The sequence below is a fragment of the Cajanus cajan genome, chromosome 7 (genome assembly GCF_000230855.2).
Source record: "Cajanus cajan strain Asha chromosome 7, NIPB_CcT2T_4, whole genome shotgun sequence".
Classification (NCBI taxonomy): domain Eukaryota; kingdom Viridiplantae; phylum Streptophyta; class Magnoliopsida; order Fabales; family Fabaceae; genus Cajanus; species Cajanus cajan.
The window spans coordinates 11,517,227-11,545,124 of NC_138523.1; the positions used below are offsets into that span (position 1 = coordinate 11,517,227).

The 27,898-nt window shown below is 31.2% G+C and overlaps 3 protein-coding genes across 4 annotated transcripts; 2 read left to right on the plus strand and 1 right to left on the minus strand.

Annotated features, from left to right (window-relative positions):
- Positions 1–9,382: 9,382 nt before the first annotated feature.
- LOC109805402 (vacuolar protein-sorting-associated protein 37 homolog 1) lies at positions 9,383–12,394 on the plus strand. Its single transcript, XM_083061069.1, has 7 exons — positions 9,383–9,546; positions 9,705–9,806; positions 10,149–10,236; positions 11,457–11,496; positions 11,595–11,641; positions 11,726–11,846; positions 11,961–12,394. The coding sequence occupies exons 1-7, from the start codon at positions 9,530–9,532 to the stop codon at positions 12,119–12,121; spliced, it is 576 nt and encodes a 191-aa protein (XP_082917195.1). The 5' UTR covers positions 9,383–9,529; the 3' UTR covers positions 12,122–12,394.
- A 572-nt stretch (positions 12,395–12,966) lies between these two features.
- LOC109817910 (uncharacterized) lies at positions 12,967–15,940 on the minus strand. The gene is made up of 3 exons (XM_020383268.3): positions 15,611–15,940; positions 13,599–13,929; positions 12,967–13,476 (listed from the first exon to the last, which is right to left on the minus strand). The coding sequence occupies exons 1-3, from the start codon at positions 15,868–15,870 to the stop codon at positions 13,387–13,389; spliced, it is 681 nt and encodes a 226-aa protein (XP_020238857.1). The 5' UTR covers positions 15,871–15,940; the 3' UTR covers positions 12,967–13,386.
- A 6,741-nt stretch (positions 15,941–22,681) lies between these two features.
- LOC109795109 (aspartic proteinase 36) lies at positions 22,682–27,693 on the plus strand. 2 transcript variants are annotated; one of them, XM_083061070.1, is made up of 10 exons: positions 22,682–23,075; positions 23,246–23,375; positions 23,665–23,915; positions 24,300–24,527; positions 25,176–25,338; positions 25,860–25,933; positions 26,043–26,139; positions 26,233–26,296; positions 26,947–27,018; positions 27,106–27,693. In XM_083061070.1, exons 1-10 carry the CDS (start codon positions 22,861–22,863, stop codon positions 27,255–27,257), a joined length of 1,446 nt encoding a protein of 481 aa, XP_082917196.1. In that variant the 5' UTR covers positions 22,682–22,860; the 3' UTR covers positions 27,258–27,693. The 2 variants fall into 2 exon arrangements, with proteins under 2 accessions (XP_082917196.1, XP_082917197.1); XM_083061071.1 differs by having other exon boundaries at positions 22,682–23,069.
- Positions 27,694–27,898: the final 205 nt, after the last annotated feature.

The window sequence follows — 27,898 nt, forward strand, 5'->3', positions numbered from 1 at the left end:
TAAAGTGATCACCGTGCCAGTTTTAGACGGGAACTTCATGGCTAAGTGAGGGGTTGACACAATGGCACGGAGCTTGTTTAAAGAGGGTCGTCCAAGAAAGATATTGTAGGAGGTATTGGCATGTACCACCACATATCGCACCTTGACTTTTCACCCTTCTTGTTCGTTCCCAAAGTAGGTGTACAAGTCAATGGTTCCTCGGGTGTCTACTCTCTCTCCCGAGAATCCGACTAAGGGCTCATGGTAGGGTGTCAACTCCTGTTCGGGAATGCCCAACTATTTGAATGTTTTCCAGTATAAGATATCAATTGAGCTTCATTGGTCTATGAGCGTTTTTCTCACCGAACAGTTATTAATTTCTACCCTGATTACTATGGGGTCGTCTTGTACTGGGTCGACCCCCTGAAAGTCCCTGTTGGTAAAGATGATAGGCGGCATGCGGACTAAATCTGTTCGTGTTACCGCATTGATTGACCTAATCGCCCTCAAGTGACTCTTTCGTGCCAAAGAGGTTCCTCCACCTCCTGTGAATCCTCCAACAATTGTATTTATCACCCTTCTCAAGAGATTCCTATCCCACTGCTAATCATTTCGTTCATGTGACTTGCTGCGTTCCCTATGCCTATATCTCGAAGGTGCCCTATCTTGGCCCTCTCTCTTTTGATCTCTCCTGTCGGGGTAGTTGTCCTACCTTTTCCTGTTCAAGGATTGTATGAAGGTTTGGAGGTGTCCCATTTTTACAAGATCTTCGATGCGATCCCGAAGAGCTGTGCATTCTTTCGTCGTGTGCCCCCTATTTTTGTGGAATTGGCATGTTTTTGTCTTATCTTCATGGGGTGGAGATGAAGCGCGTCGGGGCACCGTTAGGACTTCGATGGCCAGGGCTTGCTCCAACACCTTGGTTTTGCTTGCATTAAGAGGAGTGTATTATGCATACCTCGGTCCCTTTGTGGTTCTCTTGCAATCTGTAATGTTTGGGATATGAGGTTTTGCTGGGTGTTCTCTGTCCCCTTCCCTCTTATTAGGTTTGGGTCGTGATTGGTTTTTGAACTCTGCCAACTCTTCCATTTGCATGTATTTGGTCGCTCTTTGCCGTAGATCGTCAAGGTCTATAGGTGGCTTCTTACACAAACTATTCACAAAGGGTCTAGCTCGTAGTGTCGTAGTGAGGTGGTGCATGGCTACTGTTAGGTCCAAATCTCGAATGGCTAACATCATTTTCCCAAATCGCTCCATGAAGGCCCTTAACGACTCCCTCTTCTCTTGACAGATATTGATCAAGGCAAGGGAGGTAAGCCGATGGGGTCAACTTGTGGCGAAATGCATGCTAAAGCATGTGGCTAGTGTGGCAAAAGAGTCGATGGACCTTGAAGGGAGTTTGGTAAACCAGTTTAAGGCTGGTCCTTTCAGCGATGTAGGGAATACCTTGCACATGATTGCATCTTCGTCTGTGAACAAATCGACCTGGGTGGTGAAGGCGTCCAAGTGTTCTTCCAGATCGGTAGTCCCGTCGTACCGTTCCAAAGCTAAGTTTTCCAATTGTCGGGTAATCGTGCCCCGCTAATATCAGGGATGAATGGTGTCTTCTCTTGTTGTCTTCGCTTGCTGATATCAAGTGTTGTAGTGGTTACTCCGGCTGGTCAGCCTGAGGGCCTTGGCTCCTTATACCATCCTGATGATTCACCCTGATCGTTGGTGGGTTTTGTATTTGGGATGCTTTGCGATGGTTGCCACGAGCGATTATCACTTCTAAGTTCCGCATTCTCCCTTCGTAGGATGGATAATTCGTGGGCATCCTTTTCCCGAAGCCTCTTCAATTTCAACATTTTGGCCTTCAGCTGTTCTATGGTTGATCACGGGTTTGCAGGTTGCGAGCGGTCCACGTACGATTCCTACATTCCTTCTATGTGTTTGATTTGTCTACTGTTTGGGTTCTCGGGGCATCTCGAGGTTATGAATGATCATGTTTTCTTGCTGGCTCCTAGTTGCTACCATCTTAATTCAGGGTCGAAAATCGTTTTGGTTTCGGCCCCACTGTGGGCGCCAAAATGTTCCTGCTGAGAACACTCCTTCTCTCCTCCTTCTTGATTAGTCTCCTAAGTTCCAAATGTTGGCTGAGTCCTGTCTCCGAATGGTGGGGAGGGTACCTACAAAGGCACTCCGATGCTCAAGTGAGTATTCGGTATAGAGTAATAAAGGCTATTGTATTAAATAATCATACCTGTCCCATCAGTCCCATCAATACCATATTTATAGTGACATTCTTGGGCCTGGTGGACTTTTTGGATTATTGGGCTAGTGCACAAGGTTTTGCACACTGATTATAGCTGACGAGGATGTGTTTAATGTAATTAATACCTGCTTTCCTTTTTCTCATGGAAATTCATTACAGTTGAATACCCATTCGATATGTTCATCGGCCGAGGGGGTATTCGGCATGTTCATTAGTCAAAGGGGTGTTTGGCCTGTTCATTGGGTGAAGGGGAATTCAGCATGTTCATTGATCGATGGGGTGTTCGGCCTGTTTATTGGCTGAAGGGGAATTCGGAATGTTCATTAACCGACGAGGTGTTCGGCCTGTTTATTGGCCGAAGGGGTATTCGACCTTTCCCTTGGTCGAATGGGTGTTCGGCCTGTTCATTGGCCTGATGGGTACTCGGCTTGAGGGGTATTATGCCTATTTATTGGTTAGAGGCCTTTTAAAAGATGAATGTGTTAGAGTGTAATATATTTTTTTTTCAGTTTCTATGAATTATTAATTTATGATTTTCTTGGGACCGAAAATTATAAAGGGATCTCCCGAAAAATTATTATCTTATTATTTTATCGAGTTTTTCAATTTTTTACATTGGCTCAAGTCGGGACCGGACAAATTTATTATTTTAAAGAGTTTATTAATTTACCGAGTATTAATTTAAAAAAATTTCTACTGTATATATAAATTTATGTCCATCTTTCTATAATAAAGATGTAAGAATTTGATGTATCTAAAAAAAACATTAATAAGAAATCGTATTTTCTAAGAATGTTATGGTTTAGATATAAACCAAACGACAAACGTAAGAAACTAACATTCTAATCTCCAAATTTTTGAGAAACTAAAAAATTTTGGGTACTAAATGGGCTTTAGTTTCATAACATTGACCTGCTGCAACAATTTATGTGCATCATGTTCAAATAAGACAGCCAAACATTTGAGGTATCATTAAATACATGTAACTGCAGCTTTTACCACAAATAAAAATAATTAGTTATTCAAATGAAAACATTAAATAAAAAATATTAACTATAGTATAAAAAAATTGATTTAATTACTGTTTTAGTCCCTTATTTTATTTAATTAATTTAATTTAATCACTCTATTATTAAAAGGTTCAATTTAATCTCTTAATTATTAAAAACAATACAATGTGGTCCTTTTTTATTAAAACAAATAACATTAAAAAAGAAGAATGATCGCAACTACTCCTAACATAATAGTAGTTAACTCAACAAGATCATGCTCACTTTGAGCACAACCATGCTTTTAGAATTGTATCTCCAAATGTTATGAACACATTTCAAAAAGGCATACAAATCCGAATTCTCTACTCACACTACTTAATTAAGCTACTAATTACTTTTTCTGTTCCTAAGGTTAAAACATTAAACACATTGAATTCACTCTCGATGTGCATACCATTCAATTCACATTATTCCTTTTTTTCAAGAACCCTGTTACATCCAAATTAGGCAATACAACAATTTCATCAATAATTCTTCATATTAAATGAAATCACCAATCACCATGATTCATTCAAACAACTCAATCAATACTTTAGAAATACATAATTATACATCACTCATTCAAAGTATTTATAACTCCTCCAGATCATGCAATTCAAAGCCTAATAGTATGTTTGGATGAGGAATTTTACAAATTCAAGGAATTTTAAATTCTTGGTATTTGAATTACTTTGATTTCAATTTCTATCATTCTTAAAATATTTTGTTTGGATGAGTCAATTCAAATTTTTTAAATTGTTAGGTTGAATATGATAATTTGATTCTACCATAATAAAATTGATTTTAAAAATATATTTATATGTTGAGAATTTAAAATTAAATTTTATAAAATAAATATTAATCCACTTTTAAATATTTAAAAATTTTAAAAATTAATATTAGATAATATTTAATAACTTTAAAAATATTTTTGAATATCCAATAATTAAAAGAATGAAGAGATAAGATAAAATATACAGGTGAAATAAGAAAACAAATATGAAGAATTTCAAATACTCCCATTTTTGGGAGAATTTGAAATTCTACTATTTGAAGAAATTTCACAAATGCTTGGATTTCAAATTCTTTGTAAATTCTTCATCCAAACAAAGCATTTCACCTCAAGGAATTTGAAATTCTTCAAATAAATGAATTACCCTATATAAATTCCCCATCCAAACATATCATAACAGGTCTAAGAACAACCCCATTACCCACAATTTCAATTCAGTACACAGATAAGATAAAACCCATCCCCTTATGTTACATGATCTCCATAGACACAAGGGTATATGGTTCATTGTTTTGAACCCCGCTCCTCTAGTACCTTAAAATAATATATATATATATATATATATATATATATATATATATATATATATATATATACTTAAATATAATTTTAGTCTCCATAAAATGAATTACTTTTAATTTTAAGTTTGTAAAGAAAGTTCTTTATTTTTTATCTCTTTAAAATTTAAATTATTTTTTTAGTTTATAGTATCATGTGATCCTTTTTAACTATTTTTGTATTTATCATATAATAAAGTGATCATCCTTATTAACACTCATAACTATATTTGATACCATATTAGCATATAATACCTCTAATTTATATATATATATATATATATATATATATATATATATAAATTTTTAAATCAACCATTACTTATCTATCTTTAAATGAATATTAAGAACAAAAAATAGTGATTTTAAATTTTAGAAGAATGAAAATCAAAGAAAAATATTTTATAGGGATTAAATTTAAAATTTGCTCATTTTTATAGACAAAAAATAACGATTCTAAATTTTAGCGAGATAAAAAATTAAAAAAAAAAATATATATATATATATATATATATATAAAAGAGTTAAAATCAAAATATATTATTTTTACAAGGATTAAAAATATATTTAAATTATATTATATTATATACATATATATATATATATTAATTATTTTAATTTTAAAAAATAGGATATTACAATACACATATATAAAAGGGTTAAGAAGAATGTAATATGTAAAAGGTTGAATGTTATCCATATACACATACACATACACAATGTCATTTATACCCAACAAATACCCACATCAATTAGCTCTAAGACACATCTCACTAACACTCATTAATAAATTATATTAACCACTCACATTAATAAAAAAAAAAAGTTAATTACACAACAAGAATTATTAACTAAATCACTAAGGTCCAATAGAATTGATAGATAATTATTTTCCTTCAATAAAAGTTTGATTCTTTATGTTTATGGAAAATATCTTATAAAAAACAAGATTCATTTAAATAATCTCAACGTCTCGAAATAAATTAGTGTTCCACTATTGATTGAAAATATTCTTGATTTTAGAAAAACTAAATCATTAAAAAAAAATCATGAGCCCTTAGGTTGGCTAATTAGAGAGCAGAACTTTATGTACATAGCGAGCAAGCTAGGCTGGCATGGCAGGTTGAGAATGTGGAAAAGGGAAATACCAATTGAATTGATAATGATATTCATTCAGTTTTGATCCTCATGATCTGCATGCATGCAATTTCCTTATTATTCAAGCTTTGATTATAATTTAAATAATGGATACATTATGGGTGCATGCAATTGCAGGTGCATCGATCATTTGCTGCCACAAATCATACTTTTGAAGCCTAACTAAGATCAAGTACACCCTGGCGTATTAATTAACATTAACTTATTTATTTGCAGCAAAGAAACCAATGGCGAAAACCCATTGTCTTTACCTTAAAATAGCATCTTTCTCAATCTCTCGAAACAGTACTGCACTGGTGTTTTCTCCTTTTCCCACGGCCATGTTTGTCTATTTAACATAATTTTTATACTGTTAAATTGATTTTTTTTTTTAATTTCTATCTTAGTACTATGACAGTGATATCAATTCTGACAAAGAAAACCATGCAAGAACCATATCCAGGAACGAATATATGGACCCCTCCCCCCCAATTATAGTATTATCAAACTAAATTATAACACCATTATTGGTATATATGTTTGGCATGTGATGGTTTTGGGGTGAACCAAAAATTAGTAATATTTATGTGAAAATTCTATCACAATCCATTGTAATTTTGTCTTTACTAAGATTTTGAACACGATTATTGGAACATGTATTCATAAATAATTATTATTGTTGAGTGATATTTTTTTTAATATTGAAAATGACTAAAGTATAACTTAACAGGAAAGTGCATATTTTAAGATAAAAAAGGTAAAATATGTAATTTAAACATTTATAAAGTGAGAATAAAGTAATTTACTTTCATTTAAGTATCTCTCACATTTATCTATGTCACTTAAGCAATTAAGTTTAATTATATGCAAAATATATTATAAAAAAAAACCTATGCAGTGTCAACAAAATAAAAATTAGACTTTTACATTTTTATCTCTTTATTTTTATTAATTTATAATTTTGATCTCTCTGTTTTAAAATAAAGATATTTAGTCTCTTTAATTTTAAAATTATGAAATTTTAATTTTTTTGTCAAATTGACGTCTATAATCATTAAAATTTACCATTTATTTATTTTTAAGTAATATGTCATTTAATAATATAATATTTAGAGATAAAAAAAAATTAAAAAAAATCATACAAAATAAGATTTATTAATAAATAAATACTAATCACTCATTAAAATATATACAAATAAATATTTTTTTCTGTTATTTTTTTATTTTTATCTTTACAATTACGTTAGATGTCACTAAATATGACATCACTTAAATGATGATGTCATTAGAAAATGTTAAAATTTAATAATCAATAAACATCAAATTGATAGTAGTTAAGATTAAATTTTCATATTTTAAAAAATAGGAGATAAATTTTTTTTATTTTAAAATAGATAAATCAAAATTGCAAATTAACAAAAATAAATAAATTAAAAGTGTAATTTGGTCTAGAAAAAATTATGTTAGATGTAAATTTCAAAAATAATAATGATAAGGTTAACTAACTTAATATAAATGACATTATGTAATTGAAAGGCAGCTAATATTTTGACTTGTGATATTTACATGTTAATATATATAAGTAAAATTTATAATAAGTTATATACAAAAATAAATATTATATTTGAAATTATGTTTAAATATTATAGTTGAATATATATTATATTATATTATATTTAAAATTTGTAATAAATAAGTATTTTAAAAATATAAATTATATATTATATTAATGATAAAAAAACTATATTACGATACAAAATTGTTTTAAATTATTAATAATTTATTTAAAAATATTAGAATTTAATTTATAAATAAATATGAAAAAGATATATTGAAATAGAGAAGATAAATAAGTTCGTAAAAAATAAGAAAAACTCTTAAAAATACTTTTTTCTAAATAAAAACTCTTAAAAAGTTCTAATACAATATAATTATTTTTGTTTATATATAAAGATTTATATGAAAATCTTTTACATTGTTTATTGTATGAATTATTTATCTAGAACATATGATCGACCATTTTTAATGGAGCATGTAGAAATCAAAAATCTTATTTATTGGAATTGAGATTTTTTTAATAATAGATTTAATAAATATTAAATTATAATTATTAAATACATTATGTCATGTTATTTATCTAACTAAATATCATTATTTTAAATTATAAAATGATCAACTATATGGAATATGTATAATTTTTAATCAATGTTTTAATATAATAATATAATGAATATATTTTATTATTAAAAAAAATTAAGGAGTTAAGAGGTAAGGGGCCAACCCTCGTTTCCCCTCGGATCCGTCCATGCAATTAATGGAGTTTCTTCTATCATCTACATTTTCTTATTTACAGAACTCAAAAGTTTTTTAAAAAGTCAAGTTTCCTTCACACCGACTTAAGTCAAATTTTGACATTTTTTAAGTTTAATTAAGTCAAATTATGCGGCCATGTGGAAAATATCCTCCTTAATTCTTTTAACTTCTAGAGACCTTAATTGATAAATCACGAGAAGTCAACGTTAACAGGAAAAATATATAATATAATATTGTCAAGAAATTTAATGGAATTTATGTAGGGTAAGAAAAAAGAAATATAAAGTGCATTTGGATGAAGATGAAGAAGACTCGATATAATTTATCTTATTGTTTATTCTATTTTTGACATTTAGTCTCACTTTAATTATTACCATCTCAATTTTCTATCTATATATTCATTTGCTGTGATAGAAGGCAGCCATGAGCCAAGTGAGACGGACAAAAATAGTGGAAGTTCAACAAGAGTATGAATTTGGCAACAATTCCAAAGTTTGGGTTAATTTAGGATCTCCTCTATACTTTGAAGTTTTATTTTTTCTTTAATTTTTTACACATGTTTTCTTTGGAAAACAAATCTATTTGAGATATTCTCACATACACTAGTCAAATAAACAATTGGTCACGACTCACAACATTCTTTCCCATATGTATAAAAAAAAAAAACACTTGATCACAACCTTTTAGAAAGGTTTGATTTTATACAAAGTGTCTCTACAAATTTGTTAACTACATATGCACTTGATACTAAACCTTCATTATTAATTTAGTACATCTAGATATTATAAAGGAAAAAAAATACATTTAGATATAAAAAAATTATATTATAAGTAACACAGGAAGTAATTATTTTCATTTCTTATTTATTTTTATAAATATCTCAAAAATACATTCCAAAATAAAATAATTAGATAACATATTTTTTTTATAGCATTTCATGTTTAAAATTGACTAAACATTTCATTTAGTTAGCACGATGTATAATCACATTAATGAGTTAATCTTGCACGTTTGACGAACCTTTTGTAACAAAAATATAAAAATTATAAAAAAATTAGAGGGTTTAAGATATTTTGTGCTAGTAATATACATATAGACAAATATTAAAAATTATGAATAATTATTAAAAAAAATATAAGAAAATGTTTCTTTTTACATTCAGAGGAATAATCGTCCACTAAAAAGTGAAGACCAAAAGAGTAAATATCAAAATATATCCCATTTATAATATATATAGATTATTATACTTTCAATTTATATAACGAGAGAAAACTTATATGGTTGAGAAAAAATGAAAAGATGAATTTAAAAAGTTAGATTTTGTTTATTTGTGAAAAGGAAATTTCTCTGTCCCGCCTTAGTGATGACGAGAATGGACAACACAACGCGTAGCGGAAGTCGTTGCTGAGGAGTTGAAAACCAAACACAAAGTAACCTCGTTGGTTACGAAATTTCAAACGGAACCATGTCCACTAGATTTCGGTAACCCTCTTTGTTTCCAATATGATTCATGTCATGTTTTATGCAGCCAGCAAAAGCATTCATTCTCATGCCACATGTTCCCTTCCTTTTTATAGTTTAGAAAGAATAGTTACTGTAAATTGAAAACTACAATAACTTACAGATATGTTTACGCGCAGCGGATCACAAGAACACAAACGTGGTTCTTCTTCCAGAACCAGTACTTCACACGTTCCCCCTGCCCAAACTTCTCGACTTGTTGATATTTTGAAGGATAAAAGGTCTTCAACACCATGTTTGATTTCTTCTGCTTTTCAAATTTTAATTTTGGCTATGTAACAGTGCATTGAACTTCATATTGCAGTCTTTAGATAAGAGTTTGATCTTTTTAAATAAGAGCTAGTAGACATGAAGTTTCAAAGCAAAAGTTTTTACTATCAACTAATCACAAGTTATCTTTAGTATGACTTTCTACCAAGTTATTATAAAAATCTAATAAATTTATCCGCTGTTTGTGATTAGATGAGAGTGTAAAAAAATTTATATCATGGATGTTTAGATTATTTATTCTTTAAATAATAGCAATGTTAATGTTTCTTTTTTTCTTTTTATGATCTTGGCAGTGTCGATGAGTTGCAAAAGCTTTTATCTAACAAAGACGCATATCAGCAGTTTCTAAGTTCACTTGATGAGGTCAAGATTCAAAATAATGTAAGATGTTAAGGAGTTATGGAGATTATAATGCTGAGAATAGCTTGTGGCTCTGCATCCATTCTAGGGAAAGTTATATTTAGATGGTTGCGTTTATTTTGTCTGTGTTATTTATTAATTTCTGTGTTGCTGAGCAATGAATACTTGAGAGATTCGTTACTTCCATATAAGTGTTAAGACAGTGTTTGGTTGCTTGTCATATTTTGCCATGATCTTTGCAGTATATGAGTATGTATTACCTGGCGTCCCGTTGTTTGTAACGGACAGTGATTTTTGTGATCTCATTGTCTGTTGTGTTCAGTAGTAGTGTGTTTGGAATTCACAAACCATGGATGGAGTGGCTAATTGGCTATATAAGCTTATAACAACAGATTAAGATGGGGGATAGAGTGGCTATATATTTCTCTGTTTTGGTTAAATAATCGTTTTCCGTTGCCAATGTGTTTTTTGATTATTGAGAAAGTGAAAGTGTTAGCTTAATTAGGATAGCATCACCCTTAGGATAATGGAGCACAGTATCCCAACACACGATGCTTATCATAGGTCTGCCCATTGGTGTTCAATGTGGCTCCAAGAAACAGTAAAGACAGAAGTTTCACTGTTAGCATAAGCTTTTTGTGTTGAGGAAAATGGTTGAGCCTATAAACGGTTATCAAAGTAAGGTTGTGAGTTTATATCCCTCTTATTGCAGTGGGGGACATTGTTGGCCTAATTAGGCAAACATCATTTTTAAGATTGTTGGGTTTAATGTCCCAACCCGTAGTGCTTATATTGGGTGCAACACCTCAGTGCTTGATTAAGCTTTAAGAACTAACGAGGAAATAAAAACTGCGTCTCCATTAGCTACTTAAGCTATTAAAGTATAGAGAGATTTTCTGCTGGCTGTCATCTACTAGTATTTTAATTTGCATACTTGCAAATTGCAATAGTGAAAGTATCAATGTGAGCATTCTGCATTGATACTGCAATCCATGTATCCAAACAGTTGATATATATATATATATATATATATATATATATATTATTTATTTATTTATTAATTTCATGTTTCATAAAGTCACACCTATGCAAAGCTGCACAAGTGACCCAAAATTCATATAGTTCCTTCTGCAAAGTTTTTCAAATGTGGTTTAGATAGGTATACTAAATGCTCATGACCACACCAACTCAGTCCTATTGCTTGTATTTTTAATACGATTTTTACCTAATTATTTGATCAGGTGAAAGATGAACTTTGCAAGGAGAATCTGCAGCTTGTCAGTAAGTTATTGAATTACTTTTGTTGTCACGCTGTCATTAGATGGTTAGCTGCTAGCGGAATATTTTAGAGCTTCTCAAACAATTCATTTTAAATTCAGATGAAAATCTACTAAAGGAACCTCGTATTGTGGAACTCAGGAACCAGGTTTGATCATAATCCTATGATTTGTGTGGTTCATTTTTAAATTCTAATAACGTATGAATTTTCCCCCTCCTCATATGGAAACAGTATAGAATAATTTGTACAACTCAATTAGCTACTGCTCAAGAGAAACTAAATGAGCTTGACAAGCAGAAAGAGGAAGTGTTGAAGTTGAATTCCCCACCATACCTTCTCCAAAGGATTCAAGGTATGCCTTGACATGATGACTTATTGTTATAGACGTGTGATTATATTAATCACGAAAATTTATCATTGTTTTGACCTGCTTGGTTTCATAATATCTTGTGTAATGATTTTGAAGAGGCTATGAATAAGACAGAAGAAGAATCTGAAAATCTGCACAAGCAAGTCCTTGACAGAGAGATTGACATTGGAGCTTTTCTGCAGCAATACAAAAGCTTACGTACTGCTTACCACAGGAAAAGTCTCATACATCTTGCAGCTAAAACATCAAATATATGAGCATCACAAAAGGAATACGAAAATTAAGAATGTATCTTCTTGTTTGTATAGCCTGTAATTGATTTTTTCTTCATTCTTGTTAATATTAGTAGTCATCTGTCAATACATGTATTTTCATTTTTAAGTAGTTTCAGACCATCTGAAAAAGAGTAACCGGCAATAGCATCCCTTATTCAGCTTGTGTGTTACTTTCATTAATAAGATTTTTCTAAGACTACGTGCTGTAACTTGTAATATCATGGCTATCATAGGATCCCACCTTTTGTGTTTGAACATGTGTAAAGTGCATTGACCTCCTTTATTTACACCACCCCCCCCCCCCCCCCCCCACCCCATCTTTGGTTGAAGTTGATCAAGCATACCTTTGCAAGGGACAGTATTAAAAAATTTGTCAAAGTGCAAATTTTTTGAAAAAAAAAATATCACTATTAAATACTCCATCAAATTAACTTGCATTTAATCTCTCTGAAAAAATGGTCAAATTGCATTTTTTTTACTTTATATTGAAGTCTATATATATCATCAGGCAGTAATCAAGTTTTATCATCAAGGTCAGGAGATAAATGGCAAATAAACAATATCGCACTGGCATTGGGAAAGCCCTCGCTCATTCCAATTCAATCATCTGGTAGTTACAACGTAATCCTGTATACTGAAGAGAAAACTACAATTGCCTTCTGCAAAGCGAAGGCTGTATAATACACTTTTCAGGACAAATAGTATTGTTGAGTCTCATACATTTTCACCACTTTTTCTTGTTTCCTTGTTCTCAGAATTTTGAGAGACACATTTGACCTTAACTTGATAAGGCCAAAAATCATATAGTTCAAAGAACATAAGAAATCTTTAATAGAAATAACTCAGTATTAATTTGAAATGAAAAAGATACAAATGAGTGAGATACATGCTCTATTTATAAAGCCTATTAAACGACTAACTTACAATCATCAAACTAATCAATCAACTAATTCATCTAAATTAATACAACTAACTAACAACCTATAAAACGCAGGAAGTAGAAACATTGATAAGAGTTTATAAACCATAGTGTCAGACTAAGCCTTAAAGAGGCATCGAAACCAGTAACAATGACGCACTGGCCTGAGTCAAGCCGTTGCTAGGAAATTAAAGTAATCAACAATAGTTGAACCGAATAACTTATGCAAGTTGATTAATCACCTGGCATGACCTCCCTCAGAAAAATGAAAAAATTTGATCTTCTTCTATAGAGAACCAACTGGCTGAAATTTAAATAAGAACTAGTCTCACTTTTCTTCTAAGTAACCTAGCTCTTTCTCCCACTTAAGGCTAAACATTTGCCGACCAAAAGGCACAATGAGGTTATACCGGAAAACCTGCCAAACAAAAAGATAATCATCACATTAGCATTACAAATATGACAAAGGAATTAAAGATTCAAAAAGACAAGGAATTCAATTTTCCAATTCCTAGGAAATATTAACACGACATAGTTCACCTTATCATTGATTTCTCGTAGCTGCAATTTCAGAGCCTCTGAACGTTCAACCCACTCAGAGTGATCTCCACTGCCTTTAGTAGCCCAAGCTTTCTTCAAGGACATCCTCCATTCAGATATTTTAGATCTAATCTCTTTGTTAAGCTCAACCCACTCTGGTGCACATCCATTTTTTGACAGGATTCGGTAAAGGGTGTCTTCAGCTGGATCTGCATGAGGATTTGTGTCAAGCTTAAGCGGCTTGCCTTTCCCTGGCAAGTTCTCAAACTGACCCTCTTCCATGGAATGCCATATTCTTTGCTCAACAACGTTGATCATGTCAGTTTCAGACCTGTCTAACAGCCAATTTGTGTTAAACACCAAATGAGGAGAAAGGCAACACAAAGCCACCCAAAATATTGGATTCAAGCCAATTCCACTGTACCATCAATCATGCCACTACACTAGTGCACCAGTGCCTTGTCCTGAGGGAAACTTAACTAACCCATTAGGAGATGTTAAAACCAATGATACATATACTGTCTGTGACTCTCTGGAATTTTAGTAACACTTTCTAAAACTCTTTCCAATACTTTTTTATTGGCTGAAATTCACATGTGTTCTAGTTTTGGAGATGAGACTCGCATATTTAAGGACCCAGTTACCCTGCAGTTAAAAGGTAACTATAGCGCCCTGCAGTCATGATCCAATGGCTCAATTTTTTAAGTTGTATCTCCTTCAATTATTTAATGTATAATAATTATTTTGTGGTTAGGATTACATGCAGTCACTTTTGTGACTGCTCCTATATTTAGTCAGACCTATGCAAATTGCACCTAATAGGAGAAAATGTGTCAGAAGATAATTGTTAGAAAGTATGTTGGTAGCATTTATAATCTGCCAATAGGGCACAGCTCTGGGGCTAGAGTTTGCGTAGTTTCAACTTTCAAATTCATTTGCTACATCATATGAAAAATATGAAACTTTTACTTCTTATTTTATATTTTATGTCTATCATTTTGGATTTAGCTCATCTAAAACTAATATAAAAACATAAATAACATGCATTTTTTTTAATACATTCTCTGTTATTCATCAAAATTTATTAAAAACCACAAAATTTAATAAGTCTCGCATCTTATTTAATGAACTTCTGCCAAAATTTTAAAGTTTTCAATGAATTTCAATCATTAAGAAGTTGTTTTAGTGTTGTTAGCACTCCTCTATAAGCAATCCACCTTGCAATAGAAAAATTAAGAGCTACGACCTATTTGATTCTTTCTCGCTTTACTTTTTTCTAAAACAATTTCATACTACTCGTAATCAACTTGTTTAGTTACGTTTTGAAAACTAAAAGTAGTTATTGCAAAAAGAAATCAAACACACCCTTGGTCAATTAGAAAACCATTGAAGTACACATTGAATCGTAATTTTAACCACTAAAAGAGCCGAATCTATTGATTTCATACTCATCGTCATTCTTTTTAATAAGTAAAATGATAGATAGGAGATAAAACTATTGGACATAGAACCAATAACATATTGATATCTTCAAATTAAATAATACTATCTATTTATTAGTTAGTTGAAACTCAATAATGTGAAATTTGATCTTGAACTATACTTGTCAAATTGAGAATCAGTAGAGATGTCACAAGAGAAATTTCAGCTATGATACTAAGAAATTTCCTTGAAATTTCCTTGAATATGTATCTAAACTAAAATAAAATTTTAATAGTCATATCCAACTAATATCACAAAAGATCGCAATTTCGGACAGAATCCTAAACTATTTGTATCAAGTCACAGAAGCTGCTGACGCTGATTTTAAACGTAAGTGCATAGAGAGATAGATATCCAATTAAGATAAAGCTGAATGGTTTCGATGGATGTTGATCCACCAAGAAAGGTTGTTGGTGGTGCGTGTTCCACCGTACAAGATGCAGGACCGATTGAACAGAAAAATCTCTCTCACAAATGCACACGCACAATTGACGTGATTGGAATTATACATGTGCGTGTGTTATTATTACCTGACATTGTTGCGCTGGCCGCGTAGCTCAGGAGGCAGTTTGCGTTCGTGGAAGGCGTCGACAACGGCCGAGAGACGATCGATGAGCTTCTTCCCCGCCTTAGGCTTGCCGGAAGATGAAGACGACGACGACGAAGACGACGACGACGACGACGACGACGACGACGACGAAGAAGAAGAGAATCTGGCGGTGGAAACGAAGAGAGAGCGCGAATCGATACTCATACATCTCCCAAGGCGAATACATGTTGACGTCGCCATGCTCCTCTCTCTCTAACTACCTCCTCCGGTTTCTGCTTCCCAAACCTTCCTTCAATTTCACCTTCAAATTTATTTATTTTAATCCAACTATTTCTATTTACCATCAAATTAATCACCATAAATATATCAATTCAGAAAGAAATATATATTTATATGAACATTCAATATTTAAAAATTATTTTTACAATTTATTATTTTAGAAATTAAATAAAAGATAGTGATACTTGAAAGATTAAATTAATAATTTATTTTGTTAAAAAATAAAAATTATTGTGTAAATTTGTTTGATTGTATTTTTTTCTTGGATGTTTGTATTTATTAATTTATTAAATACATGGAATTTTCGGTAAAAAAAATCAAATAAATTTAATTAAATTCACTGAAGTTCAACAAAAAAAAATATTACAGTATGATTTTCAGTTTTATCGTTTTCAATTTAAATATGGCTCGCCTAGCCAATACCAATTACGTACGTGGTAGCGTTTTTTTCCATACAGATGGCTTTCCTTGTGTGTAAGTAAGGTCTGTTTGATTTTTTATTTTTATTTTTTTATATTATTATTATTATTATAAAGGTCTGTTTTGGTTAGAAAAGGTTTTCTATTTTTATTGTGTTTTCATTTTTAGAAAAGTTTCATTTTTTATTTTAGAAAATCAAAATATTAAAAATGTGTTTGATTTAATTATTATTATTATTGTTTGGTACATGAAGAGTAAAACAAAAACCAAAAAGGAAAAATATGAAAACCTATATAAAAGAATATATATATATATATATATATATATATATATATATATATATTATTACTATATTATTTACAAATAAAAGTTTGATAAATATTTTTTCACTATTAGCATATTAGAAATCCTCTCATATATAATTTTAAAATAACTTCAATAAAATTTAACAATCTCAAATACATCATAACAATTATAATATCATATATACATTAAATTTTAATTTATTTCTTTAAATTATATGTAATATTTATGTTTAAGGTATTTTGATTTGAGTTGTGGGGTACAATAGAGAGTTGATGTTAATAAGTTGATTCAACCTTAAATGAAGGGTTTTATGGAGCTTTCTTAAGAAGAAGAGAATACTCTTTTCGTTTTTTCTATTTGAGAAGTTTTGAGAGAGTAACTATAACTTTCTTTCCTTTCCTCCTAAGACCTTCCTCCCTCTTCTTACTCCTTGTGGTTGAACCAGTAGGCTAGTCGAGGAATCAAGGCTAGTGGAGCTGAGATTTGTCCTCAAAGTTGTATGGAGCTTGTTATCTTCCCCTTTTCTCTTTTCATTTATAAATCATTAAGAGGTAAGGGGAACTTGTTTTTACTCTTGTTCTTGCATGTTGAATGTGTTGTTGATTTGTCCATTGGTGGCTTGATTTGTTGCTTTTAAAAAGATTGTTAAAGTTGTGAAGTCGAGGTTTCTAGAGAAGGTGAACCCGAAACCCAAAGTTGTTGATCTCTTGTTATTGGAGCTTGCAAGTTGCATTTGAATTGGTTTCCACGTTGTATATGTTATTTAGAATTGTTTTGAGAGTTTAAATTTGAGTTTAAAGCTTGTAAGTAAGCTTGGGATGGATTAGAGAGGCCTGGAAACCCCAAAATCAGGAGCAACGGAGATGGTCTCTTTCATGGATTCGCTAAGCATTTTGAAACGATTGAGCATAATTTGGGATGATAATAGGGGTGTCTCTGAAAGAAATTCGTTGAGCAAATTCGAAAGGGTTGGACGAATTTGAAAAGGCTGAACAATTTTTAAAGGGTTGAGTGAAATTAAGACATAAATTACTTGATTCAAGATCTTATGAGTGGAATAGATTGTGTCGAGCAGATAAGTGCTTTCTAAATTAGACTTTGTTGTATTCATAAAAGTTATAGTCCTAGATGTTATCTTTTCAATGACTTTAGAATCACCTAAAAAGAAGGTCTATAACTCAAGTTATGACATTTTTAGTGAATAAATGTCAAGTTGTCAACATTTAGGCAAACTATTGCAATTTTTGTAATTTTCAAAATAATAGATGATGAAGTTAGAACTTGAGATCTTCATGAGTTTTAAACAACTTTTTTAGCTTTCATATGAGATAAAGATGAGTTTGATTAGATTATTGAAACTTCAATTGTATTGTGTTATGTGGAAATTGTTGTTGTATGCTAGTTGATGATTACATATTGTAAATGATATATGTTAATTCTCTTATAGCATATGGTAATGTATGGTGTTGTATAAAGATGCACACATTGCTTAAGTTGCCTATTGTTGTAAGTTTCTTATTGAGGTAAGTTGCTTAAGTTATATGATGTTCTTAGTTATTAAATGTTGAAATATGATTAATTGTTATGAACGGTGATGTATGATCATATTTTAAGTTATTTATAGATGATAATTGACGAAGTTAATTAAATTGTAAGATGTATATTTCTTTAAGTTGTTTTGTACATTTGAATGATGATATGTTGAGTGTTGATAAATATGTTGTAAAGTTGTAAGTTGATAAAGTTGTACGAGTTGCGTGCTGCTAAAGTTGTTAAGTTGATAAGTTATAGACATGTGAGTTAGATACATTTCTTAGTTATGATTAAAGTTATATGTGATGTTGTATGATGAATATGATGAAGTTGTTAAGTTTATCATGTTGTATATGTTGTTTAAAGATGTTTCTAATGACTATTGATGTTATGTGGTGAGATAGGAGATATGGTTGAATGATATTGTCTTTAAGTTGAAAATTGACAAGTTGAGTTGTAAGTCATTAAGTTGTTTTAATGTTGTGATTATATGTTGACTTCTGCTCACAAGCTTACCCTTATTTTTCTTATGGTTGAAATTATGACGATCATTGTTGAGATTCCACTTCAGGTTAGTTTCTTTCATTGTTAAATGTAAATATGTTTTTGACCACGAACTCAAAACAAGGTAAGTATACCGGTCGTACAAGTAATATATTTAAGATCATATCCACCTGGATTAGATAAGGTAAAATAAGTAGTTAATGACTATTATTGATTAAAGAATAATTCCATATTGTAATTTTTGTTAACTATAAAAGCAAATAACATAAACTATGCTAAGGATAATTTTGTCGAATAGTTTGTGTGTGGAAAAGACAATGAATGATAATGTGGATTTGCGGGAGTTAGATTTCACTGAACCTCACTCTCATGTAATTAATGCTCCTCTCGTTGCATATATTATTTAGTCAACCAACGAGTATACTCAAACTTAATCCCTCAGAGAAAGAGCCTAAGAACATGTATTGAACATCAATCCCTTAAGTATTCAGTACATGAACCTGCATTGGTGACTAGTGTTTGAGATTACTAATGGGTCAAACTCCATTCCTAGATACATTTTCCATTAAGTATTTTATTTTAGAGCTAGTTCAAGTAATATTTCTCAATATCCAATGGAACCTATGTCAAGCAATGGATGATCAATCCAAAGCAAACATTAAAAGTAGAAATGCAACACAACAATAAATGAAACAAACATTTTATCATTAATAAAATGAAAGATGAAAGAGAGTTTAGTTGGTTACATCTAACCCCACAAAAATGGGTCTAGCCGTTTAATTCCATGAGGGCAAAAGAAAAACAAGAGGTGGAAGAGAAGATGAAAGATTCAAAGGAAATACCCATGCATGGCACACTCCCAAGCATTGGGAATCCCTTCCACAGTTCCCAGGATCATCCCATGCAAGAGTGAATTGAAACCCTCATTATTTTGCCCTAAAATGAGCTGTTTAGAGGACTCACACCCGACACCATTTAATTACACATCGGGCGCTAGTGTGTGTCTAAAGAATAATGCTTTTTGCCTCGAGCCAAGCCCGACGCAGGAAATCAAGCTCGACACTATTTGCATTTTTAGCTTAGGAACTCCTCAATCTTAGCTCCAATAGGTCTCAGTCCAAGGAATCTTCAACCCCAATATCTTTTACTCAATACCTACACAAAAAAGGAGGTGTATCAGGGTATTGTTAGATGATTTTCAAGTTAACTATATATGCACAAAAATTAGATAAAAAGAGGACAAAGAAGATACAAAGTTAAATGAAAGAGTTGACATTACTCAAGAACTTGTAATCAAAAGTAAGTAAATATGAGAATTTTCAATCATACTTGGTATAAGAACATGACAGGGCTAACAACTTGAGGTGTGTTATTGGTGGTAAGCTACGCTAGAGGTGACTCAATTTTTGGTTGTTTACTACTCTATTGTAGTTAGGTCTTATATAGATGCTTGACTGAGGACTAAGTTTATTTTGTATACAGTGATTATTTCTTTTGTATGTAGTATATATGTAGAGGAACAATTATGGTTTATTTCCTTTATATATAACTGTGTGCATGAAATTTACTTGTTGCATGATAATCTAGATAGATGTTTGATGCTTCTGCCTCCGTTATGTGATTGTTGAACCATGGTGAATATAATGATTTGCTGAGTCATTACATTATAAAATATTATTTTAATTTTAAAATTATTAGCCATTTTAATTTTTCTTAACACTTAAATCAATGGGTTAGAAAATACCTTATTGGATCTATGATTTTAACTTATTTTCATAAACTCTCTCAAATAATTATATCAAGTAAAATTTATTAAAATTAAAACTCACTTTTAAATCCTAACAAGGTCTAATATAAAAAAAAATATACCTCTTTGTTTTTCTTAAACTAAATAACTTTTTTTTTTATTTCTTCACCTAAATCCTCTCAAGACCTGATAATTATTTGTTTTTGGTAATCTATTTTTAAAAATTTTTCTATTTTCTAAAAATATAATTTAATTAAATTCATGTTCTACATCAAATTTGAACGATCTAACCGTTGAATTAAAAATTCTTAATACACAGATCAAGTTTACAATGTTTTAAAAAAATTAAAAATTACTTAATACTCTATTTCATTATTCAAATTAACAGATAATCATAAAAACATTTTATACATTGATTTGAATTATGAAATTAAGTATCAAATAATATTCAATTTTTTAAAAGAATTTGCAAACTTAATCTATATATCAAAAACTTTTAATTTAACAGTTGAATTGTTGAAATTTAATTTAGAATATAAGTTATTGAGTGAAGTAAAGTAAATAAAAGTAAGTCTATCTAAACTTACTTCATTCAATAATTCATGTTCTATATCAAATTTCAATTATCAAACCAATTTGAATTGATGAAATGAAGGATTTAAATAATTTTTATTTTTTTTAAAATTTTGTAAACTTGATCTATGCATTAAATTTTTTTAATTTAATGGTTGAATTATTGAAATTCGATGTAAAACATAAATTATTAACAATCTAACCGTTAAATTAAAAGTTTTTAATACATATATTAAGTTTGTAAATTTTTTAAAAATTGAAAAAAAATTATGATACTTTGTTATACAATTCAAATTACGTATAAATTATTTTTATGATTATTAGTCATTTTTTTTTATGTTTTGCACCAGTATTTTAAAGTTTCGCTTTAAATTAATCTAGTTTGACTATGAAATAAGTAAAGTCTCACCATAGATTATTTTTTCATAGGATTGACCTCGACCACTATCCAAATGATTTGATCTTAAATTCAACACATTAGCCATTTGTGTCCAACTCCTTCAATTTTATGAGTCAATTTTGGTATTTTTTTTAAGAAATGAAGAATCAAATAAGTTTTAAATTTTTTTAAAATTTATAAATTTAATTTATATATTAAAATTTTTAATTTAATAATTAAATTATTTAAATTTAATAAAAAAATGAATTATTAAATTAAATAAATCTATTAATACTTATTGTGAGAATAAATGAACCTTTCTCGTTCTCTTCATTGTATATAAACTACCATCATTTTGAGAATGACCACCCATATTAAAAAATTACGAAATGTAAGGGAAACTCAATGATTGTGATTAATGTTTAACTTATGAGCTACCTAAACAAATCACCACTTTTTTCATGTGTGCTTGCTATTTGCTAGTCTTATATGCGATTCAAAATAAAATAACACGTGAATTGAACTTACTCCAGTATCCGCGTTTATGAATTTCTCCTTCTTTTTTCCCTGTTACTTCACCTCCCTTATATATTTATTATAAATTCAACTCCCTGATAATGAATCAAAATCATTGTATCGGTTCCCACATGTCTCTTTCCATCTTTTTGGATCTTGGTATGCTCACTAGACCTTGCAATTTTCAATTGAAGTTAGCGTAAGGTCCCATAATCTCTTCACAAAAGATAATCTGACAAGTACACTGTTATATTCTGCATGTGATCCACCATATGATAAGATATTTGATCCATATCAATTTTTCGGTGCATGTAAGAAACTACACGATAGTAATAAAGAACAACCAAGCGTTAAAGTGTCTCCTTTCATATGGATGTGGGGATTTCAGCAATATCTTTCTACCTATTTTTGTGATACACTCCCTTCATTTTCTAAATCTACTAATGTGACACCAAACTTATTATATTCATTATTAATCATACTTAGGCAAAAAAAAAAAACTTTAATAATTGTAAGGAATCTTCATTAATTTCTTTTTATTTGAAAAAGTTTGAATGACTAAAGCATCTTAATTCATGTTTTAATAATTTTTCACGGTAAAATACATTAAAAAAAATAATAATTATTTCTCTGATCACGTTTTAAGATTCATAAATGAGAATCTAAACACCCGCACTCTGTGTAGTACAGAAAACAGTGGTAGTAGTACTTACCAGTTACCACACACCGCTAGTTAAAATTTATAAACAAATTAATTTAAATGGGGTTTAAAATTTTCTCTCTATATATATATGCAATTCTGCTTCTGCAGCAGTAACGCACGAAGTGTTGGCTTATGATATGAGTTACGATAACGATTAATATCTGATACAAATTGAGTTGATTAACCATAAATGGTTTCAACTTTCAATGCACCAAGTCCATTGAAACTCTAATTAGGCAAAGAAAACCAAAACCACACGCAATTAAGAAAATGCGGTGTTGCATTCCGACTTTGTTAGCCGTAACCGCCGTGCTGGTGTCGGCGGTGGGCGGCGTTTTCCTCCCTCTGGAGCGGAGCATTCCTCCGAGCCACCGCGTGGAGCTGGCGGCGCTGAGGGCCCGCGACAGAGTCCGCCACGCCCGAATGCTGCGCGGCGTGGTCGACTTCTCAGTCGAAGGCACCTCCGATCTATCCCTTGGGTTCGGGTGATCCATTTTCGTTCCTTTTGTTTTTGGATTGTGTGTGAGGAACAAAAATAAGTTTCTTTACTGTTTATTTTGTGTTTTTGATTAGCTTGTTCAGAGTGTTATTTGTTTCTACAATAGCGTCTTGTTTGTTTGTAGTATACGAAGGTGATCTCGGTTTTCTTGTTCAGGTTGTATTTTACCAAAGTGAAGATAGGAACTCCTCCGAAAGAATTCAACGTTCAGATTGATACGGGAAGTGACATATTGTGGGTTAATTGCAACACTTGCAGTAATTGCCCTCAGTCTAGTCAACTAGGGGTGAGGTTTTGGTGCTTGTTTCTTGTTGGTTATTATGAGCATGTTTGGAAAAGCTTATGGCTTCCGAGGAAGGAAAAATAAAATAAGTTTCTATTTTATAAGTGTATAAGTTAATTTTAACTACAGAGAAACTTAATTCATTTTTATTTCATATTTTTTTAGAAGTATTTGTGGAGAAATTTATTTACTTGTGGTGTCTTGGGAAATGAGGGTTTTTGATCTGGAGGTTAATGTGTTGTGCTTTTTTTTTTTTTTTTTTTTGTGCGTGTGTGTGTTTTGTGGTGTGCAGATTGTGCTCAATTTCTTTGACACAGTTGGCTCGTCCACCGCTGCGTTGGTTCCGTGCTCGGACCCGATATGCACTTCTGGGGTTCAAGGTGCTGCTGCTGAGTGCTCCCCCCGGGTTAATCAGTGCAGCTACACATTTCAGTATGGAGATGGGAGTGGGACATTTGGTTATTATGTATCAGATGCAATGTATTTTGACATGATCATGGGACAGTCTCCACCGGCTAACTCTTCGGCTACCGTTGTTTTTGGGTGAGTCATAATGCTTAATGCTTGTTATTATTGTGAATAAAGGTGTGTGCAATCAGTGTAAGATTGGGAACATGTAAAGAGTAGAATTGAATGGGAGTGTTGGTAGAGGCTGAGTTTGCAGTCGGACATGCTTGGTAGGAGTGAAAATCAGAGGGAATAGGAAGGGGGAGGTTAAATTGGCAATGTAAGACTTGTCAATAGGTTGATTTGTTAATAAAAAGGGAGACAAATAGGGCTTGCCTATTTTGATGTTGTTCACTCTATTGTGTGTGGCTTCTCTTTTGTTAGTTTTTGGCCTTTTGCATATATTCCCATGTTTATGTTAACATGGATTTTCCCATTTGGTTTCAAATTAGACTGTTTTGGATGATTGTATTGAAACAGGTGTAGCACCTATCAGTCTGGAGATTTGACTAAGGCAGATAAAGCAGTTGATGGAATTTTTGGGTTTGGCCCTGGTGCTCTCTCTGTTGCATCTCAATTGTCTTCACGGGGAATAACACCCAAAGTTTTCTCTCATTGCTTAAAAGGAGATGGCAATGGAGGAGGCATACTAGTTCTTGGTGAGATTTTGGAGCCAAGTATTGTTTATAGTCCACTAGTCCCATCACAGTATGTTCTCTTCTGCACTTCTATTCTCATTTTCTTTCCCTGGTTAGTAGATAAATTTCACTAATACTGGATAACATTGTTGTAAAAGGAATGTACAAGGCATTTATGAAAGAAATTAATTTAGATGTTTACATTATTGTCAATTGCCAAAATTTATTACTTTTGTAGTAATTACGAAAATTTCACTTTGGAGTTTGGAATTTAGTATTATAATTTACCAGTATCGATGTCAGGAATGAAAATAAATTTGTAGCTTGCACAAAGCTGTTATGATCTTTGTTTGCTGCAACGTGCCAATGTTTAGTGGGTTAAAAATTAAAATTATGTCATTTTTTAACCTCAACTGGTAATTTCCGTTGGGTGAGTTTTGTTTTATTGTATTTAGCCTACACCTTGATTTAGGTTAGTATTCTTATTATAAAAGTAGTGATCCTGGAAGATGTTAACATATTTGGATAATACTATAATTACATTATTATAATGTAATATATATAATAGATATAGGTTTTGAATTATATATAAAAGGTGATATTCCTATCATGAATCATGTTCTTTAAAGGCCTGTTATGCTATTTTATTCTTGTCAAATAATTTACAGTTCTCTATGAGACATATTGCAGTGTATTTGACTGGTTGATCGAATCTCAGGCCTCATTACAATTTGAATCTTCAGACTATTGCTGTCAATGGGCAACTCCTCCCCATTAATCCAGCTGTATTTGCAACCTCTAACAACCGAGGAACTATAGTTGACTGTGGTACAACATTGGCGTATCTTGTTCAAGAAGCTTATGATCCTCTTGTCACTGCCGTAAGTTTTCTTCTACCGGACTCAAAACCTTAAAACATTGTACTGCTACATTATTCTCCTTTTCCGTTTCCATGATGAGAATTTTTAAATAGCAAGTAAATAATGAGGATATTTTCTTACTATGTTGCTAGCATGTCTTTTGTTTTATTTGTTTTCTGAAATCGCTGATGGACATGTTAACAGTCCATTGAATTCATTTGGATTCTTATACCTTTAATTTATTTTGCTGGTGTCTAGTTTTATTGTGTCAGTTATGAACTATTCATTGATCTAATTGATAATTGCTTCTTATGAAAATATAGAAATGATTTAGTGGGAGGCTTGAATGCTTTAAGATACTCAAGCAATTGAGCACACCATATTGAGGTTTACATTCTTTTATATTATTATTATTATTGAGGGGGAATTTGGGAATGAGGCAAAAAATCTATTCCTTTTGTTTTCTTGTCTTTTATTTTAATAAATGGTTTTGACCTTATCTATAACACATACTGATGTTGAATTTTTAATTGAATGTGTAGATAACTACTGTCGTGTCACAATTTGCTAGGCAAACTATTTCCAAAGGAAACCAGTGTTATCTGGTTTCAACCAGGTTGTTACAATTACAAATACAATATATGTTATGAAGATTTTCAAGTTGTATTTCATCATAAGGTTTTCCTATTAGGATTTCTCAATTACTCATTATAATTTTTTTTCAGCATAGATAACATTTTTCCTTCAGTCAGTTTCAATTTTGCTGGTGGAGCATCAATGGTTTTAAAACCAGAGCAGTACCTTATTCATAGTGGTTACCTTGTAAGTATGTCTGTTAAGTTTGTCATGTTCTTGCGTAAGGAAGTTATTCTTTGAAATTTTATGTTACTGATGATGTGCCATTTGCTTAAATAGGATGGTGTTGCAATGTGGTGCATCGGTATCCAGAAAGTGCAGGAGGGCGTCACAATTTTAGGAGGTTAGATGCTGGACAAATTTTAACTAACTAGTCTGGAAAGAATTGAAAAAAATTTAGAACTGTCTCATTTTTGGTTATGAAATGGGGCATTCCAATACACCGTAAAAAAAATTCTTAATGATGTCTTCTGTATTTGTGGTACACGTCTAGGTTGTCGTCATTCCATTGAGAACTCTAGAGTTTTTTACTTCTACACAATTTCACATAGCCCATTGCAGAACTGAAAGTCAGAAAAGATTTGGTTGACTGTTACAAAAGATCTTGAAAAATATTAGCTGGTTAACTGATTTTGTAGATCTCAGTGAACATTGTGATGATGGAATTATAAAATATGATTCAGAAAAGGGTAGGTCGTCTAATTTTCATCGTTCAAATTGATTTCTAATAAAAATTTAGTTGTATGTTTGTCAATTCTCACGATCCAGCTTCCTAAGAGATACCATGTCGGTATATAGTTGCTCTGCTATTTTTCAATAAAGTCATGCATTATACTAAAATTTATTTTATTTTTGAATTGGAAACATCGAGAATAAGTATGCTAATCATAAGTTGCCCTATCCTTGTTTATTTCTGTAAATTATGTATCAAATGTTCAGATCAACAAGTGATCTACCATGGTATTTTGAAATCAATCAATACTTATTTTGCAGATCTTGTCCTAAAAGATAAGATAGTTGTGTATGACTTAGCTCATCAACGAATTGGATGGGCTAACTATGACTGTAAGTTCACCACAGAAACCCTTAATTCCTGCAAGGAATACATACGATTCTTTATTTGTCTTAAATTTTATGTTAAATTGTTGTTAGGTTCTTTGTCTGTAAATGTTTCCGTGACTACAAGCAAGGATGAGTACATCAATGCGGGACAAATAAGTGTCAGCAGCTCTAATTTTTGCAGTTTTTATAAGTTACTGCATGTAAGCATTGTGTCTCTCTCTTTGTACATAGTGTTGGTGTGAAAAAATTAGATAATGTGAAGTGTTGGGAATCATAGTCATCAACACTCAGGATAATGTAAAATTAAGTTTTCAACATTAACCATGGGAAGAAGATCAAGTGAGAAGACAGAGATTTATGATTCAAGTAGCGTTGAAGAAATGGATATTTCAATAGAAGCTTGAAAAGTGGAGATTTCGACAAAAGGTTAAGAAGGAGAATTTCACAAAAGTTTGATAAGTGCATAGTTGGAAGTCCAAAGAATGATTGAATGAAAAATCATAATTGTAAGTACCCAATTTTGACCGGGTAAAAAAAGGGACGATGACCAAAAGTTGATTAAAAAAATTAATTACTTATTATTAAACATTTATGTGCTTGAATAATTTGCTTTTATTATAAACCTTTATTTTTATTTGATAATTTAAAATTGAATGGAACCTCAAATATATTTTTTTCGGACTTGTTGCAGTTATTGTTCTTTCATTTTTGTCTCAAATATGTAGAATAAAACATTATATATATAGTTTTAGTATTGTCTTTTCCTTTTCTACTTGTCTCATTCTTTGCTCTTCACCAAGTAACATGGCTTGTCGGCCTTACCATTTTTCTGCAATGCATAGGTCTATCATATAAAAATAAATAAATAAAGCTACAATATTTT

Coding starts and splice junctions, on each gene's coding strand:
- LOC109805402 (XM_083061069.1), top strand. Junction 9,807..10,148: donor GATATTTTGAAGGATAAAAG/GTCTTCAACACC, acceptor TGATCTTGGCAG/TGTCGATGAGTTGCAAAAGC. Junction 10,237..11,456: donor AGGTCAAGATTCAAAATAAT/GTAAGATGTTAA, acceptor TTATTTGATCAG/GTGAAAGATGAACTTTGCAA.
- LOC109795109 (XM_083061070.1), top strand. CDS start 22,861: ATGCGGTGTTGCATTCCGACTTTGTTAGCCGTAACCGCCGTGCTGGTG. Junction 23,916..24,299: donor TCGGCTACCGTTGTTTTTGG/GTGAGTCATAAT, acceptor GTATTGAAACAG/GTGTAGCACCTATCAGTCTG. Junction 25,339..25,859: donor ATGATCCTCTTGTCACTGCC/GTAAGTTTTCTT, acceptor TTGAATGTGTAG/ATAACTACTGTCGTGTCACA.
- LOC109817910 (XM_020383268.3), bottom strand. CDS start 15,870: ATGGCGACGTCAACATGTATTCGCCTTGGGAGATGTATGAGTATCGAT. Junction 13,930..15,610: donor GGCCAGCGCAACAATGTCAG/GTAATAATAACA, acceptor GCTGTTAGACAG/GTCTGAAACTGACATGATCA. Junction 13,477..13,598: donor TACGAGAAATCAATGATAAG/GTGAACTATGTC, acceptor TTTGTTTGGCAG/GTTTTCCGGTATAACCTCAT.